At 36.6% G+C, this 19,366-nt stretch overlaps 1 protein-coding gene across 1 annotated transcript in view; it reads left to right on the top strand.

Annotated features, from left to right (window-relative positions):
- KYNU (kynureninase) overlaps positions 1–19,366 on the top strand; it is a 110,893-nt gene that overhangs the window by 14,225 nt on the left and 77,302 nt on the right. The window contains exon 4 of the mRNA XM_046017984.1: positions 12,238–12,358. Coding sequence (XP_045873940.1) covers positions 12,238–12,358 — 121 coding nt within the window. The remainder of the gene's footprint in view (positions 1–12,237; positions 12,359–19,366) is intronic.

The following is a 19,366-nucleotide window of genomic DNA, read 5'->3' as shown; positions in this document are numbered from 1 at the left end:
TGAAGAATTAGAAAGAGTGTGTGTGTGTGTGTGTGTGTGTGTGTGCATGTTTGTTTTTTCCCCTGCAGATGTAATTTTTGAAATTTCTGCATTTATACATAGCTGTGAAAATACTTCAGCTTGGAACCACGAATGTGTATTTATATTAGTAATATCACTTCATCAATAAGGTACAATCATACTGAAGAAAGCACAAACAGAATTAAGGAAATGATGAAAATATTTTTGCAGAAACCCAAAAGGAACTGTAAAAATCTAAGAAAATGCTTTGGAAGTGAAAAAAGAGATTCAAGAAATACCTTAAGTACTCACTGAATAAACCTGAAATCATTATTCATTGAATAAACCATTAACTGGGAGAAATAACTCCCTTGTTCAATGCATTCACATTTGAGACTGTTATATCTTCTTGTTGAATTGATACATTTTCATTATGTAATGTTTTACTTTATCCCTGGTAATTTGTTTTCTCTGCAGTCTACTTTACCTGTTAAAAATACACTGATCTAGGTTCATTTTCATCAGTGTTTTCTTGGCATATCTTTTTACATCTTTAATTTTTAACTATCCATATCATTACAATTGAAAAATAGACTATAGACAGAATATAGTTAGGTGTCTTTTTTTAGTTCATTCTGGCAATAAATTTTAAATGGTGTGTTTCAGACTCTCTATGTTTTAATGTAAGTTTAAATTTAGATCTACCATTTTATTATATGTTTTCTGTTTATCACTTTTTCATTTTTTTCTTTCTGCCTTTCTTGCTTTCACTTTGATTATAGGAATTTTTTTTATATCACATTAACTTATATAGTGAATTTTGGATTATAATTTTTTGTGTAATTTTTGTTTGCATTAATGGTTGCTCTAGAGATTAAAATACACATGATATAAAGTTTATATAATATGTATATGCTAATAATAATTAGTATATACTAAATATATATTAAAAACTTTTTAGTTGATTTAGAAATATTTTATTATGTAAAATAGGATGTAAAAAACTTACTAGTGTCTAATTATATAGTTCTCTTTACCATCTATTTTTTTTACTTCATAGTTGTCATATATATTATATCTACAAACACTAAAAACCTAATCAGATAATGTTTTCATTGTATTCTTTTCAAAATTTAAAACTGTATATTAATGTATATTTTAAGATATTAAAGAAGAAAAATTAGTCTTTTACATTTACCTAGATATTTGCTATTTCTGTTGTTCTTCCTTCTATTTCTAAAGTTCAGATTTCTCTCCAGTATTATTTCCTTTCACCCTAAAGAGCTTCCTTTACTATTTCTTTTCTTTTCTTTTTCTTTTTTGTTTTTCTTTTAGAGAGAAAGCTAGAGCGTGGAGGTGGGGTTGGGGTGTGGTACAGAGGGGAAGGGAATCTTAAGACTCCATGCTCAGCCCAGAGCCCGACACAGGGCTTGATCTAACAACCCTGAGATTATGACCTGAGCCAAAATCAAGAGTCTCAACACTTGACTGACTGAGCCACCCAGATGCCTCTCTTTCAGTCACTTAAACATTTTATTCTATTGGTTTTTGTCCTTCATAGTGTTTGTTTGGTTTTGATTTTTAAAGATTTTGTTTATTTATGTCCTCCATGGTATTTGATGAGAAACTCCTAGTCGTTAGAATTATTGGTCCCCAATAAGCAAAGGGCTATTTTTCTTTGGCTTCTTTAAAGACTTTTTCTTAGTCTTTAATTCTTAGCAATTTGATTATAATGTGTCTGGACATGCATTTATTTGAGTTTATCCTCCTTGGAGTTCCCTGAGATTTTTAAGTGTATATGTTTTCATTTTTGACCAGTTTAAGGCATTTTCAACAATTATTTCCTAAAACATTTTTTTTTTTTTTGCATCTCATTCTTTCTTCCATTCCTTACAATGTCCTAATAATACAAATATATCTTTGGGTATTGGCTTAATTAAATATCCTTGAGACAGTGTTCATTTTCTTAAATTTCTTTTTTTTTTTTCCTGATGTACAAATTGGGTAATTTCTATTGACCTGCCTATAAATTCATTAACTCTTTCCTTTGTCATCTCCATTTGCTCAGGTATCTTTCCTTTGGAATTTCTCATTTTCATTTATTATATTTTGTAGTTCTGAAGTTTCAGTTTATTTCTTTTTAAAATACTTTACTTCTCTGCTGAAACTTTATCTTTCAGTTTTTTTTTAATAGTTTATATTTACTTCAAAGTGTCTTTCCTTACATCTTGTATTATAATTACAATAACTACCATATAGTCTTCGATAATTCTAATATCTCTGTTGTTTGGGGGTTGTTGTCCATTGATTTTCTTTTCTATTACGATAGGTTGAGATTGCTCTGATTCTTATGTTGAATAAATTTAGATTGCATTCTAAACATTTTTATATTATCTTATAAGTCTTTCTCTTTTTAAATAGTATCATGACTGTTGATATTTCTTGTTTCCTTTGGTTTGCTTTAGCAAGCAATCTACCCAGGTAAGGTGTTTGCAAGTTCCTATCCCTTTTCTGTGAATGGTGGTTCCAGTGTTAATTGGATCTGTCCTGTGTGTATGACAATCACCAATTTAGAATCTAGGGTCAGTTCTGACAATTTTGTTAGTAATACTGTTTAGAGTTAGATCACTCAGGCAGGGGTGAGCTCAGAAGTTCATATACAACTCTATATGATCATTTTCTAAAGCTCTCAATAGACTTAACAATTTCCTGCTCTTAGGGATCCATCTTCATTTTCCTCTGGAGGGAAAGCTGAGACTTTCTCTTACCTTTTTTTTTTTTTTTAAGTGCACTTCCTATGACTGTGCTTGCCTTTGGTGCCCAGAAGCAAGAGGACAGAGAGAACCAAACAGCTAGAGTTAATCCAGCATTCTTAGAACCATTCCTCCTCTGGCTAGAGACAAGGGTTTCCAATCTCCATGATTTGGGTGCCTGTGCAGCCACTGTCACTGTAACTGCCACCACTGTCACAGGGTTGACTTGTGGTGACCATGAACGAGAACAGAAAAATGAAAGAGAAAAGGAAACACCAACAAGATTTCTCTCTCATACTCTTTCTCTCAACCCCTTAGTGATTCTCTCTACAACTCTGACCAGAAATAGGGATAGTGGACTTCTCTTAGGGTTCTTAGAGCTCACACTCACTCCATGGTTTGGAATTTCTGGCCCTCTTTGAAAACAAGCCCTGAGAGATTCCTCAGAAGTAGAAGGAAAATACAAGAAATTCAATGCCAGTCTGGTGGTTTTTCAAATGCTGGCTTTCTTCTGCCTGGTATACTTACTATCATTTATTTTTCAAACTCATCAAATTCTAAAATGCTCCTCAGTTCATTTTAGCTACATTCAGTGTGTCAGAATGTACTCCAAGCCAAATTGGCTCTTAGATTTCTCTAAGTAGTGTAGAAGGCAATAACTGTTTTTTGTGGTACAAGAAAACAACATTTAAACTATACTTAAAAGAAAGAACATTTATTTTAAAACTTTTCTTTTTTTTAAAAGATTATGTTAGCAAGCTAGTTTTTCATTCTGATGACCAGAACCAGAACTGGTCCTTGGGAATTTTGAAATGCAGTACTCTATGTGTCATATAATAAAAATGATTAAGTCTTAGCTCCCGTTGGTTTGCATCTGGATAATTATGTTTATTTTTTGAAGATTTATTTCTTTATTTGAGAGAAAGAGACTAAGAGGGAGCATGTGAATGATTGGAGGGAAGGGCAGAGGGAGAGGGGGAGAGATCTCAGGCAGACTCCATGCTAAGCACAGAAACCAATGCAGGGCTTGATCCCAAGACCCTAAGTCAAAATCAAGACCCACTGAGACCACCTAGGTGCCCCTCGAGATTATTTGTTTATTTATAAAATTTTGACCTAGTTCCTCAGAGGACTATTGTCTCAGAGATTTATAGACTTATGCATCAATCCCAGTTAACCAGTATTCCAAATTGCCAAGATTCAGTTCAGTATTGCCAACAAGAATAACAAAAACCAAAAGCCACCACAATAGTACCACAAGTATTTAGATTGAGACAACTTTACAATTAGACAGTTTTTATCCAATAAATTCATATTATCTGCTTAAAATCTTCTTGGCATTACCAGAGTTCCAAATAATCAAAACATAAACAAACACAGCTTGAATTTCTATGCTTTCCATTACTGATCATAATACAATCATCAACAATTTCATGTTCACCAATCTGCGAAAACATTGTATATCTTCAAGGAGGATCTACTTAAAATTTTTCCTTTCTTCTTTAATTTAAATTTGAGAACAAAATTTATTTTTTAAAATAACAAACAAAAAACTTAGCTCAGATTTATCAAATGGACAGTAATAGTATGTTAAAATTTTAGCCACTTCTGAAGTGAAACAGGCAGGATGTGGAATTTTCTTGTTTAAAAGAAAAACATCAATTAAAAGCAATATATTTAAATAAAAAAGAAATTTTTTTAAGTTAAAGGTGAATATGTTAGCAAACTTATTCAAATGAATAAATATCTAATAATCTAAAAAAAATCTAATAATCTGATAACAAAAATTATATAGAATAAACTAAAGGAATTTGCAATGCTGAAAGGAAATCCTTATTTATTTATTTATTTGTAAATATTTTACTTATCTATTTGAGAGTGAAGGAGAGGAAGTATAAGCAGGGGGAGGAATAGAGAACAGACTCCCCACTGAGCAGGGAGCCTGATATGGGGCTGGATCCCAGGACCTGAGATCATGACCTGAGCCAAAGGCAGACACTTAACCACTTATCCAACTGGGCCACCTAGGTACCCCCTGAAAGGAAATATTTGGATTTGTTTCACATATTGACACTTCCATTTAATGTTGGTTTATGTGCACAGAGTACCCCCTTGGCATACATAAGAAAGATATACACTGCTACCTTATAAGCAAAACCATTAACACTTGACTTCCTTCTCACAAAATGTTTATTTTAGAGGGGTGCCTGGGTGATTCAGTTTATCAAGCATCTGCCTTCAGCTCAAATCATGATCTCAGGGTCCTGGGATCCAGCCCCAGGTGGGGTTCCCCAGTAGGTAGAGAGTCTGCTAGTCTGTCTCCTTCTGCCTCTCTTCCCTGCTTGTGCATGAATGCTCTTTCTCTCAAATCTTTAAAAAGAGGGGCACCTGGGTGGCTCAGTCAGTCAAGTGTCTGCTTTTGGCTCAGATTGTGATCTCAGGGTCCTGCGATCGAGCCCCAAAATGGGCTCCTTGCTCAACAGAGAGTCTGCTTCTCCCTCTTCCTCTGAGTCTGGGTCCCTCCCCTTCTCCTGCTATCTCTCTCTCAAATAAAATAAAAATCTTTAAAAAAAAATAAAGAAAAATAAAAAACAAATAGTTGATTTTAGAAAATACTATTTACATAAATGAGTCATTTTAAAAATCCTTGGAATTTACCTTTGTATTTCAGTCAAACTAGAGGATTACTTCTAGATTTTTTCTCTTTATATATAATAAGAAAAAAACAGAATTACTTTATAATTACCCTGCTAACCTTGCTTTTGAATGATTTCACATGTGTTTTATTCCTGAGTCTTAAAATACCTTAAATGGTATCATTAAATTGTGAATTATAATAACCAGTTGCTATATTAAGTTAAAAGTAAGGTATTTTCTGTGACCTTCAGTAATTCAGTTAAACTTGAGAAATCTCAGTTTTGGTTTGGTTTTGTTTTTAATAAGGGGGCTTGTGCCAGGTCTTCTGAAATGTGGCAATATATGGAATTATTTGGAAAGATTTTAAAAGGATCTATCTAGGCCCCAGACCAGACCAGTGAAATTGGAGTCTCTGAATCAAGCCTAGGCACTATATTTTTATAAAGCTCCTGTTATGATAAACTAGTACATAAAAGATCACGAGTATCTATTTTTATATATCTATGTTTTAAACTATCATTTCATGAGTAGATTATCATAACTAGTTTAAAAAGTATTATACCCACATATGCATAATTTTAAAATAAATAATAGCTTATCTCTTTAAAAGGAAACAGCTGGTACTGGTATCCAACAATGTATTTGCAATTGGATTAATATTTGGGTAAATTTGATAGCATTAATTGGATGCTCCAAACATGCAAAGTATATTTATTTGTGGAAGGCCACTTTACTGAAGACTTCAGAATAGTTAAAACTCAAAATTTAAAGTAGCTTCCTTAGCATACCATCAATTACTATATTAAGGGGACATATTTCTTTTCAGGTAAGTGAGCCGCACTGAAAAGTAGCAGAATTTAAATCACTTCAAGAAGACCCTACCTGGGAAAAGATTTATGGTAACATTAGCAGAAAGAATCTTGACGATGACGTCAAGAGTTGGGAGGTAGTGGTAGGTAGGATCAAAGTTACTAGCTAGAGTGCACAGGACTCCAGTGAGAAAGAATTTGTAAAGGACCCACAAAAAGTATTTTCTAAGGGAAAGAGCTACTAATAATATAAAAGCACTGAAGCCAGGTTAATGTTTTCCTGAGTCTATTTTTTTTTTTTTTTTCCCTCACTCCACTGGAGGGATTAAAGGTAACAGCAATGAGGAACAAGGAAAAAAAAACACACAAAAAACACAAAAAACCCACAATAGATGTATTGTTTGTTTCAAACTTTTAAAATTAGATCAGCCCTGAGCTGAGGATGGGAGAAACTTTAAATCTGAAGTAATGTTGAAATTTTGATTTATATTTAAGGAGCAAAAATAAAGCTGTTCCTGGGTTCATCTTAGAACACATAAATAAACTAAAAAAGTAAGAACATAAGGTCTAGAGTGGTGGACATTTTTGCTGCTGTAAAATGTTACCCAGAAGCAATCAAGTGATTTCCAGAATCATGAGCTCTAGAACAGCAACCTTTAAGAAGAAAGGAGCCTTTCAGACAAATGGCCATCACCATTGATTTAATGCCTGACTGAGGTGAGTGAGGCCTGTTTTAACCAGATGTACCTTTAAGGAGGATGTCATGAGTTGAACTGTCTCTCCTAAAAGAGAATATGTTGACGTTCTAACACTTAGTACCACAGAATGTGACCCAATTTGGAGAATGGAGTCTTTTGAAGTGGGAAACGGGAGAGCTAGGTTCTGGTCTGACGGACTCCAAGAGTGAATCTTGCAGACAAAGGAGAGTGGGTAAAGCTGGGTAAAGCCATAGAAGTTTATTGAGAAAAAATACAGAAAAAGCTCTCAAGAGTGAGAGGGATCCCAGTAGGATTGCCTTGAGGGCCTTTAGGGTTGGTCTTTTATAGAAAGCTAACCAGTGAACTTAAATCCTTTTAACGTGGGGCACCTGGATGGCTCAGCCATTGGGTGTCTGTCTACCTTTGGCTCAGGTCATGATCCCGGGTTCCAGGGATTGAGCCCCTTCTCCCTCCCCCACACCCCTGCTTGTGTTCTATCTCTGCTGTGTCTCTCTCTGTCAAATAAATAAATAGAATCCTTTTAACATAATCTTTTGATATCACCATTGACAAAGACTAGTGATAATGCCTTCTATGGCTTACCTCCTAGGGAGTCTGGTTATTCTTTGTTGGTCACAGGTGATTATCTTGAAAAAAAGACCTCACAGGCCTAGGGCCAGTTTTTTCCCTTATTTTTGGTTTCCCCCACCTCCACATTTTTGGGATTTCTGTGAGCCTGACCCATAGCCCCCTATCAGTTTCTCCCTACCTAACTCCACCTGTCCCTTACTCAAGGTTAACTGAGGTCATTAGGGTGAGCCCTAATAGGATGTGAACTATATAAGATAGAGAACTAAAGAGACAGAGAAAGGTATACAGATATCATGTGTGGGGAACACGTGTGAACATGAACAGAGGCATTGACATATCACGTTGAGAAACCTAGGACCTACCCCTCATAGCCTTCAGATGGGCAAATTGCCAACACCTAGATTTAGAATTCTAGTTTCCAGCACTATGGAGATAATACATTTCTACTGTTTAACCATTCAGCTTCTGGGATTTTGTTACAGAAGCCCTAGCAAACTGATACAAAGGATTTATAACAGTGATCCATGTAGGTCTGGTGGAGGACCCCAAGAAAGGGACTAGTCAAGAGGGTCTTGACTTCATGCAGGATGGAAATCAAACATGAGCTAGCAGGAAGTAAAAGAGTTTACTGAAGATACGTAATACATGAGAGAAATGTGGACAGCACATCCCGGAGACTCAGGAAAGAAAAGAGCATGAGTCTTGTTTTTGCTTTGGGTCTGGAATTTTTATTGGGTATTGTGGTCTGGTGCATGTGAACTTAAGCATCCAAGAAATAGAAAAAGGACAGACAGGGTCCAGGTGTCCTTTTCATAAGGCACTCATTCCCTGAAGCCAGGGTTCTTGGTGTCAAGGTGTTTGGAGTCGGTGGTCTTGAAGAACATTAATGTTAGCTATTGTGCTTGAAGACTCCAAAGTTAGCATTATGTCTTCGTCCTTTAACGAGGACCTGTGCTATTTGCATTACAAGGCACATGTAGTGGGACAGGAGTGCAGGTCCTAGCAATGACAAGCTGGAGCAAAAGGAAAAAAAAATGGCTTTTTCTATGGGGTCCCTTCAGTTTCTGTGTTTCAACAGGAAGCAGATATTTCTGGCTCAAAGAGTATTTACAGAAGATGGAGACTTGACTGTAATGGAAATTCATCATGCACTTTTTCAACATGTCCAATCTGTGCTAGAATTTGGAGAATGACCATTCAAACCACGATCAGAAAATATTTTTTGTAATAACGTTCTTTGAGAGGACAGTCACATTTATTTGTGTATATATTTTTATGTTTTAGTAACAGGAATGGGTCATTGGAACAGACTGTATGGCCCACGAGTATTTACCTTCTGGCTCTTTACAGAAAAAGCTTGCCTTGCCCTGACTAGAAAAGGTCGCTGCTTAAGGATACTGCCTACAAGGGGACAAAATGAGCATATGTAGCAAATGATCTGGTCTGGACACAAAAATCACAGGGGACATCAGTCATGACACCTCTCAGTGTTTGATTCTCAGAGTAGTAGACTAGGACAATATGGATCAAGAGGAAGGCACTGAGACACTTTTACATTTTCATCCCTAAAACGGGATGCAGCCGACTCTAATGGGAGAAAGATCTTCCTGAAAAAAAGAAACAGAGACACCAAAAGAAGAGAATTTGGTGGGTGGGCAGTTATAGTCCTGAGGCCTTATGACTTAAGCAGAATTTGGGACTCACCAAAATGACATGTGTTAATAAAACAGAAGTTTATTTTGAAAAGGGAGAGAGTGCAGTAAGCTCCTAAAGTCCTCTGTGAAAAGGCTATTTAAGTAAGAGAGAAAACCAAAAGGAATATTGAGAAATTTCAAAAGATTATGTGCAAATTGGCAACTCATACTTAAGAGAACTATGAATGCCATCATTACTAAAATACATATTTTGGCAGAACATCAAATCCTCTATATGCTTTAAAAAAGTTGTCAAGAGACAGAATGTTCTGGGGTGCCTAGGTGGCTCAGTCGGCTAAGCTCTGTCTTCTGCTCAGATCAAGATCCCAGGGTCCTGGGACTGAGCCTGGCATTAGGTCCCTGCTCAATGGGGAGTTGGCTCCCCTTTCTCCCAAGAAAACAAACCATTACTGCAGTTCTGAGAGAGAGAGAGTGCTACCAGCAAGCGTGGGACCTATGGGAGATAGCACACAGGTAGATGAATGTGTCTTAAGTAAAACTGTTTGAAGGGCGGGTGAATTCATAATTTATTCTACAGAATCCAACAGTAAAATAAACTAGTTCCCAATGTTTCTTAGAGTTAGGAGGAATGAGAGATCACTAGGAGAAGGAGGATCTTTTATTTGGTGCAGTTAAAAAGACATTAATATCCTCCTAATGGCCTGGGTTACTATACTTATTTAAATAACTTAGTTCAAATTTGAGTCATGTGACATCAGTTAAAATATACAATAACAAGTATAATTTGCAGTCCCACACTGGAGGTATACAAATGGTATAGTTTTGCATTTTTAAAAAATGGAATCAAATTAGACACCTCCCAGATTGGATGGAAAATCTTCATTCCTTTATTTAGGGATTTGCCTTCTCTCTTCCTAGGGGTCTGCAAATATTTGGAGGTGTGTTGGTATCCAAGGACGAGGTGTGGGAGGTAAAGATGAACTCTTTTGGTCCCTCTTACCCGAGCCCCTATGACCGTTAGAGGGCAGGTGGTTTCCCCAGCAGCTGCCTCTCCTTCCCACCAGTCTCTTACCTGGTCCCCAAACACACCTGCAAAGCCTCTTTTGGCAGGCCTGGGATCTTCAGTGGAGCTAGCTGGAGAGGGTATCTTCTTTGATTCTCTCAGTCTTATAGAAAGCAATTGCATTAATTTGGTTCACATGCTTTTCCTTCAACCCTTGGAGGCCTCTTCCTTGTTTTCTGTTAACACACTGCTCGGCTCTAGGAAGAAGGAAAACTTTGTCCGCTACCCTTCTAAGTGCTAGCCAAAAGCCTGTAACAAAAGACAAATTAACAAGATAAAAGCATATAATTTTTATTTTAAAATACGAGTTTTACGTGAGAGGGGAGACTTCAAAAGGAAATGAAGACCCAAAGAAGCAATTAAACCTGAATTTTTAATGCTAGGTTTGATGAAGAGATGACATTAACGGGGAAAATGTGACAAGATAACAAAGGATATGAACTGAGTGTAGTAAACTGGGGGAAACAGTTAAGGCCTATTTTCTTGCCTTCCTCTCAGTGTCTTGGAGATGAAGACGTACATGTAGGGAGGGCACCTCTCACATGAGGGTTTTATGACCTGCTTAGGGGATGGTGGGAAAGTCTTTCTTACACATGCAGTTTCTCAAATTCCCTCAGCTTAAAATACTCAGTAGGTCAAGGTGCTATATTTTGGTTTAGTGTGTGCAGCCCTGCACCCCCAACCCCGCCAAGAACAGTTTTTAATAACTTAACTTACCATTTTTCTGGCATGAGACAAGCCGGGGCTGCTTATCTTTCATGTTATACAGATCCAGTGGGACTAAGGTGGAGAGTGGTAAGCTATCACTTTATTCTTGCGGAGTTTATAAAATACATTTTCTGCTTACTCTGTTCTGTCACATTACAGAACGCCAATTGAATTCTCACATAATACCATTTGATGGGCTTTGAGACTTTTTAAACAAACAACTTAACCAAGTTAGAGGAATGTAGTGAAAGGAGATGGGGAGCCATACTTTGTCTGGCAAGGGACAAGATAATTTAGTTTACAATACTGCTTTTCTTTCATACTGAACATACTTTAAAAATGACTTTCTAAATATAAGCAGCCCACTATGTATTTGTCTGTAAAAGCCGTCAGCAGTGAGGGAACAAGACAAGACAATGGGAGCAGAATCTAGGTGATTGGCTCCTCATGCTGGGTCATTGATGGGGCTGACACGCACCGAACATGTTTCGTCTTCAAACATGGATTGGTTTGCTAATAAAACTGCATTTGTTGCTGTCAACAGAGAGTTGTAAGATAGACAAATCACCAAAATTCCGATTTATTTGAATAAGACATAGATACAGAGAACAATCTACCTGTATATATATTAATATTATGTGTATAGAGATACAGAGTGAAAAAAATGTACAAATCCAATATATCTACTTCAGATATGTAAATACTCATTTAGATATATTTTATTTGCCTTATCTACAACACCATTTATTACAGAGGTTTAGAATGTGCCTAGACTCTAGTAACCTTCTAGTATGATTTGATGGGCTGATGATACACTTCCTGTAAAAATTCCACTTCTGGGCGCCTGGGTGGCTCAGTGGGTTAAGCCGCTGCCTTCGGCTCAGGTCATGATCTCAGGGTCCTGGGATCGAGTCCCGCATCGGGCTCTCTGCTCGGCAGGGAGCCTGCTTCCCTCTCTCTCTCTCTCTCTCTGCCTGCCTCTCTATCTACTTGTGATCTCTCTCTAATAAAAAAAAAAAAATTCTGCTTCTTTTTTCTGTTACCTTCGTTTGTTTGTGATTAGGAATAGTTGTTAATTTAGATTTCTTCTTGGTGCACAATAAGTAAGAGATCTCAACAAAAGTCTCTGTAAATAAAGATTTTAAAATATAAATGTGAAAGATTATTTTTCTGAAAACTTGATGTTATCCTTGGGAGGAATTATAAGTTATTTATTATCCTTATTGGTGTTAGTTATATTAGTTAGTTGTACTGGATTAGCAATGCCAAATGAAAGAGGTTAATTAATTGAATAAGCACTTTTTTCATTTCTTTCTGTTTCAGTTGATTTATCTTTAGTGAATAAAGATGAAAATGCCATCTATTTCTTGGGAAATTCTCTTGGCCTTCAGCCAAAAATGGTTAAAACATATCTGGAAGAAGAACTAGACAAGTGGGCCAAAATGTAAGTATTATTTCAAAATCTATCATTTGACATCTCATACAAGAACTTTTTTTTTTTCCTCCAAATTTTTATTTTAATTCCAGTTAGTTAACGTGCAGTGCAATATTGGTTTCTGGAGTAGAATTTAGTGGTTCATCAGCACCCAGTGCTCATCACAAAAATTGCCCTCCCTAATCCTCATCACCATGTTTCCCCATCCCCTACCCAGTTCCCCTCCAACAAGCCTAAGTTTGTTCTCTGTAGTTAAGAGTCTGTTTCTTGGTTTGCTTCTCTTTTTTTCCTCCGATGTCCATTTGTTTTGTTTCTTAAATTCCACATATGAATGAAATTATATGGTATTTCTCTGAGTGATTATTTCGCTTAGCATAATACTCTTTAGTTCCATCCACATCGTTTCAAATGGCAAGATTTCATTCCTTTTGATGGCTGGGTAATATTCCATTGTGTAATACACACACACACACACACACACACACATATCACATCACATCACATCTTCCTTATCCATTCATCAGTCAATGGACATTTGGGCTCTTTCCCTAATTGGCTACTGTTCATAAATGCTACTATAAACAGTTTGCATGTTTCAAATCAAATCATTAATAACTTTAAAAATCACACTAGGTTGTCTGTTATTTGGAAAGGAGTACAGTAGGCTCCTAGAAGTTTAGGACATAAAGAAACCATAGGAGTCATGTCACTCAGTGTGTTCTCATTTTATTGATGACATAAGTTAGTGACAGATTCAAGAGTAAAACTTTCAAAGTATTAGAAAAAATAGGTCCCTCCCCCAAGTTGATACATCTAAATCATACATAATCATTTTATTTTATTTAGTGGCTAATAAAGAAGTTAAGATTCAGAATTTAATTTGATGTTTTCATGAGTTGTTCTTGCTAAACTTCATTACACCAATTTTTATAAATAAGAAAATTAAAATAGTTGAGGGGGAGAAAAAGGTTAGTGGAGCAGAAGGTACTCCCTGTCCTTCCCAAACTGAATGTGTTTATTGAGAAGATGCTCTATTTGGGCTTAGCTAAACAGGTTTGCTCCGACCACGCAAGAATCTGAAATCTTAAATATTTTTTTTTTCTCCATCACTTCTGTTCACTTTTACTCTTCCGCCTAAGAAACTCCCCACATTCCCTGCTTCTCTGTATGCCTGTAGACCCTCCTTAATCCCAACCTTTTCAACCCTGCTGATGGTCTCTCCCCAGCTGCCCATTGTATTAATAATCACTGCTGGGGGATAGGCAGTTTAGAGGTATCTGTTTTCATTAGCTTCATATTCTCAACGATATTATAAATCCCTTTAGGAAAATAACTTAATTTTATGTGCTTTTATCCTTCCTCAGTAGTTACTAATAAAGCTGGAACTAGAAATATTTAAGAAAAGCTTTTAACTATTAAAAATTAATTATTTTTATTTAAAATATTAAAAATAAGACACGTGAAAACGTGCTCAGCATCCCTAATCATCAGGGAAATGCACATCAAAACCACAGTGAGAGATTACCTCATACCTATCAGAATGGCTAAAATAAAACACACAAGAAATAACAAGTGTTGGCAAGAATGTGGAGAGAAAGGACCGCTGTGTAACTGATAGTAGGAATGCAAACTGATGCAGCTTCTGTGGAAAACAGTATTTATGTTCCTCAAAAAATTAAAAATAGAACTACCATGTGATCTAGAAGTTCCACTCTTGGATACTTGCCCAAACAAAACAAAAGCACTAATTCGAAAAGGTGTATGCATGCCTGTGTTAATTGCAGCGTTTTGTACAATAGCCAAGATACAAAAGCAACCCATGTGTCCATCCACAGATCAACAGAGATGTGGGGTGTATATATATATATATATATATATATATGCACATGTATTACTAAGCCAGAAAAAAGAATGGAATCTTGCCATCTACAACAACATGGATGGATCTAGATAGTGTAATGCTAAGTGAAATAAGTCAGTCAGAGGAAGACAAATACCATGATTCCACTCATTTCTTGAACTTAAGAAACAAAACAAATGGACAAAGAGAAAAAAAGGAGGCAAAAAAAAAAAAAAGACTCAACTAAAGAGAACAACACACTGATGGCTACCAGAGGGGCGGTGGTAGGGGTTGGTGAAAAAGATGAAGGGGAGGGGCACCTGGGTGGCTCAGTGGGTTAAAGCCTCTGCCTTCAGCTCAGGTCATGATCCCAGGGTCCTGGGATTGAGCCCCATATCCGGCTCACTGCTCAGCGGGGAGCCTGCTTCCTCCTCTCTCTCTGCCTGCCTCTCTGCCTGCTTGTGATCTCTGTCTGTCAAATAAATAAATAAAATCTTTAAAAAAAAAAAAAGATGAAGGGGATTAAGAGTACACTATGTGGTGAGAACAGAGTAATGCATAGAACTGTTGCATCACCATATTATACACCTGAAACAGGTGAACTCTATATGTTCATTTTGCTTGAATTTTTTAAAAAAGAGAAAATACTAAAAATGAGTAGAAATAGTTTAAAAATATGTCCTGAATATTAAAATCTGAAAATAGACACAAGGAGGACACCAAACCCGAAGGTCAGAAAAAAATGAATGCAGGAAAATGAAACTAAATCAGATAAGAACTCTGACCAAGACATTTGGCTCTTATTCAAACTCCAAATGTCTTCTTTCTTCAGTTTTCATGCCTCTGGTCTTTCATATTGGGAACAGTACCTCTTTTTAAAGTTTATTTTACACTGACTGTGCTAATGATTACTACCACAGGCATTAGATTACACTGCAAAGTTCTTAATTTCAGTGGTTAAGAATATAAATTTGTAGCTCAATGCAAAAATCATAGAGGTTTATATAATTTATTAAGCCTGTTATAACTGTATCTGCATAACTTGTATGCATAAATTGAAAAATAAATATCACCACATTTGGAAGCATTTTGCACTAGCAGGTTTTAGTATTTAAAAAATGAGGGTCATACTTAATAAAAATGGTTAATATTCATTTTTGGCCTTAATATAAAAGAGAGCAGAGAATTAGATTGAATTTGAACTTTAGAGTGTGTCCTTGCCTTTTGGATATTCATTCAGCAAGGCTGTGCATTTTTATCCTTTAGGCATTTAAAAAAGATGCTGCCCTGGTATCTTATTCATCTCCTTGTGATTACCCTGCTTTATTAGACGGTTGATTATTTTCAAGACTTTAAAGCTACATTCCAGGAAAGTGCCTCTCTGCCATAACACCCTTCTATTGTTGTTAACTTCCAATTTTACATTTTACCTTGTGACAATAGAAAATTAGAGAATCTTAATGCCTTCTACTGATTTTTCATTCGACAGATGATTCAGTAAAGAGGTGCATATTCATGCTTCAGGCAGTGTAAACGACATTTAAAAGACTCTGAGAAAAAGATCAGGGAGCTTCTAGTTAGTTTTATTTTGTCTCGGCTTAGTTTTATTTAGTCTTCTTGCTTCCAGTGGTGGTGGGCCCAGTCAGTGTCACACCCCCGTCTCCCTGTGGATGTCAGTGGTGTTTGAGGGGCGAGGTCAGAATCATGTTGTTCTAACCTACTGTCCATCTTTGATCTCAAAAGTGTTTCTTCGTTATTTCTTTGGTCCTAAATATTTAGCTTAAAATTTTTCTCTGGCCTCTTCCAGCTAAGGTTCTGTTGGGAGGAAAACTTCCTCTATCAGTTTACATCCTATTCGTTGAGGGCCTTGTGGATTCATCGATAAGAGATAGCTAACCCAAGTTTCTTTCATGGGCATGTAGAAGTACTCTACGAAAAATGATTCACTCAATCACTAAGGATAAGGGTTTATATACCAGTTTAACCAAAGGAGGCAGTTTTAGGGCTTCAGTAGGAAGTATAGAAAGTTCTATTGGGCCTTTTCATTCTGATAATAATGGCGTATCTTTCCTAGCAGGAAGCTCCCCGAGGGAGATGGGTGGCATCTGAATTTGCACCTCCTGGTGTTGAGTCACTTTCCATCTGTGAGTGGGCTAATGGCAGCTGTATTTTCAGAAGAGTCTCCTTACGTCAAGGAGTGTTTCTTTCTTAGGCTGCTGGCCGTTCACATTCTTTTTGTTTAAAGTAATAATCTTGCCACTGTGGAAGGGCTGTTGATCCCTTGACTTCCCTTTCTGAACATTGCTTTTGTTTTTGGGCTAAATATCCTCACACATGTTTGGTTTGTTTCTAGATCCAGGGCCTCCCATTATTGTGGGATTCCTGATTACCTGTCTTCTTCACCTTCTCCAGCCCCGTGTCTGCCCTACCTCTTAGCTGATAACCAAATCAGGCCAGTGCTTTTCTCTCTTGACCAGTGGAAGATTTTGAGAAGGACTGAGTCAAAGAGAGCTACAGTTACTAAATACACTAATGCAAACTGAAATTAGTTGCTTAACAGGAAAAAAAATTTACAAATTTATAATCTTGACAGTAACATAAAAATCAGAGAATCCTTTGACTAAGTGAGATATTTTTCTGGGATATTGATAACAATATCATATATGGGATATTGATAACAATATCATATATGGCCATCCAAGCCATATAAGGTAAGAAATACCACTTGGCTCGTGGCTGTTAATGTCCTTGTCTCTATCTTTTATGTCCAATCACAGCCATACTACCTGCCTATCTACAAAATAAACTGTCACTGACCATAGGGTAGCCTGATTTTATAATTCATACAGCTACCAACTTTGATTACTTATGCTAGAGGAAAGTCAAGAACAGAGGCATACTTAGAAATATTTCTGGTGCTTAATGATTTCTTCTAACTTTTTAACTTATTTAAGACAAAACAATGAAAACAAAGCACTTCTGTGGGTTTTTAAATGCTTATTATTATTATTATCTTGCAACTGTGTGATTTCTTAAGTAGATTACTTCACTTGGAAGAATTAAATTTGTGCAATAACAATATTTTGATTTTTTTTACATTCTGAAATAGAAAAATTTCATGGTGATTTGACTCATTTGATATATAATAGTTAATTACCAGCCAAATGAGGTTATAACAGTAAGAAATAGCATTAATAGGGGTCTGTGAGTTTGCCAGAATTTTTTTAGAACATTTAATACTACATATTTATATTTCCGGATTTATTAGTGGCTGAGATTATTTAAAGAAAAATAACATGGACTAATAATCACAGTGGGAAAGGTGGGCTAGAAGAGGAAAATGCATCCATTCTGAAGAGCACATTCTAAGTTGAGAAATGTATATTATGTCCCTAAGATTCAACCACAATATTTTAGGTCTTCTGCGTTGTCTTATCATTTGATAAATGGTTTTCTTTCTTTTCATAGGAGCAAAAACTTGACCCAGTTGTGTCTTTATAGGGATGTTTCTAAGCCCTATGTGACTTTGGGTAGGCTTACTTAATAAGAAAATAGCCCACTGAATTACATATTAGGAACAAACTGCGTGGTTAGCAGGCAGTGACTGACGTGGATGGCAATGTGTGTGTGGGGAGGCATGCTGTTGAGACACCGCGGTCTCATTCAGTTCATGTTTTCCTTTAAAAAAAAAAAAAAAGTGTATTCTGGGGAGAAAAAATGCTCCCTCTACCCCTCCAATTCAACAACGGACCTAAAAAATAAACTGACAAGACATAGATTTACAGGAATTAATAATTACTACTTATTAATTATTAATATTATGACACGAGGGCTTCCTAAAGAAGTCCATGAGATTTGAGAACTTACATATCATCTTGATAGGGGTAGGGGAGGAGGATATAGCCCACTTTAAGAGGAGAATAAATGATTTTTAGAAAGGATGAAACGCATTTAGAAGAATAGATAGGAGATGTGATGGTTTGTGACAAAATCTGGGTGTGACTCTGGGCTCCTCTCCGGGGACAGGAGTCAATCTTCTATGGTTGATGAAATTGCTGAGGGAGGGATTGATGGGAGTTGAGTTCCTTTGGAGGACCCATCTTTAGGCAGATGGGGAAGATCTGAGGAAGCTTATCCCTACACTCGCTAACGCGCTGCCTTCAGCTCAAGATAATCTTTATGGTAAAGAGGCAAATTTTGCTGCGCCGCCCTTCGGTATGAGTAAGAAAGTATGACATGTTAAACAAAGATTTTCCTACATCTAGAGATGTAGGAAAATGTAGGTGGCTAATCACCAATTGGGTCACAGATTAAAAAAAGAAAAAGTGGTGGCCTTAAGGATTCTGTGATGTCTTATTTGTTTCCTTATGGGGCCGGGGAGCGGGGAGGGAGAAGCTTTTAAAAGCCTGGCTACTACTTATTTTGTAGGATGGTAAAAGCAGAGTCCTCTTTCAAAGAGGATCCTCTATTAACTTCCTAATTTGATTTTACATCCTGAAATCTAATTTCGTGAGCAGATAGCCCTCCCTAGACATCTCAGAGAACACCCCACTTGGGGGAATGATTAATGCCACAGCCATGAGGGAAATGTCTGCCGGGCTCTTTTCCTTTGCAGTACTGGAAAAGAAGTTTGCAACTACGTTGAATGTATGTTGGGCAGTTGTGAATGAGAGCAATGTAATCTTTCTTAACTCTGATACCTATGTTTAAAACTGCACTGCAATCTACATCAAGCCTTTATAAAGACAGGCCACTTTACTTGGAGTTTATTGGGGTAACAACTCCCTAAATACATTTCACTACCCTAGGCTTAGTACACTGACAAAAGGGAAAGGAGCAGACTATGTGTGTGTGTGTGTGTGTGTGTGTGTGTGTGTGTGTGTGTGTGTGTGTGTGTGATATTTTAAAGGTGGGGGGAGACGCCAGAAGTATTGCAGTATTGCAGGAAGAAACATACTCTTAAAGATTATTACCGTGGTGTCTACCAGAGTGAGAAGTAGGTGGCCTGCTAGTCTGAGACATAAATTCTCTGAGGCAGAACATAGAATTTTACTACCTAAATGTAATAAGATGTATTGTGCTATCAGCAAGGCCACGGAGCTCTGTGTGATTAAAATAAAAAAGGATCCAAGTTTCTGCCTTTAACTACCATTTAATGATAATGATTTTTGTCTTTA

The sequence above is a fragment of the Meles meles genome, chromosome 9 (assembly GCF_922984935.1).
Source record: "Meles meles chromosome 9, mMelMel3.1 paternal haplotype, whole genome shotgun sequence".
Classification (NCBI taxonomy): Eukaryota; Metazoa; Chordata; class Mammalia; order Carnivora; family Mustelidae; genus Meles; species Meles meles.
Note: the sequence above shows the minus strand (reverse complement) of the source record. Positions and strands in the feature narration are given on the sequence as shown.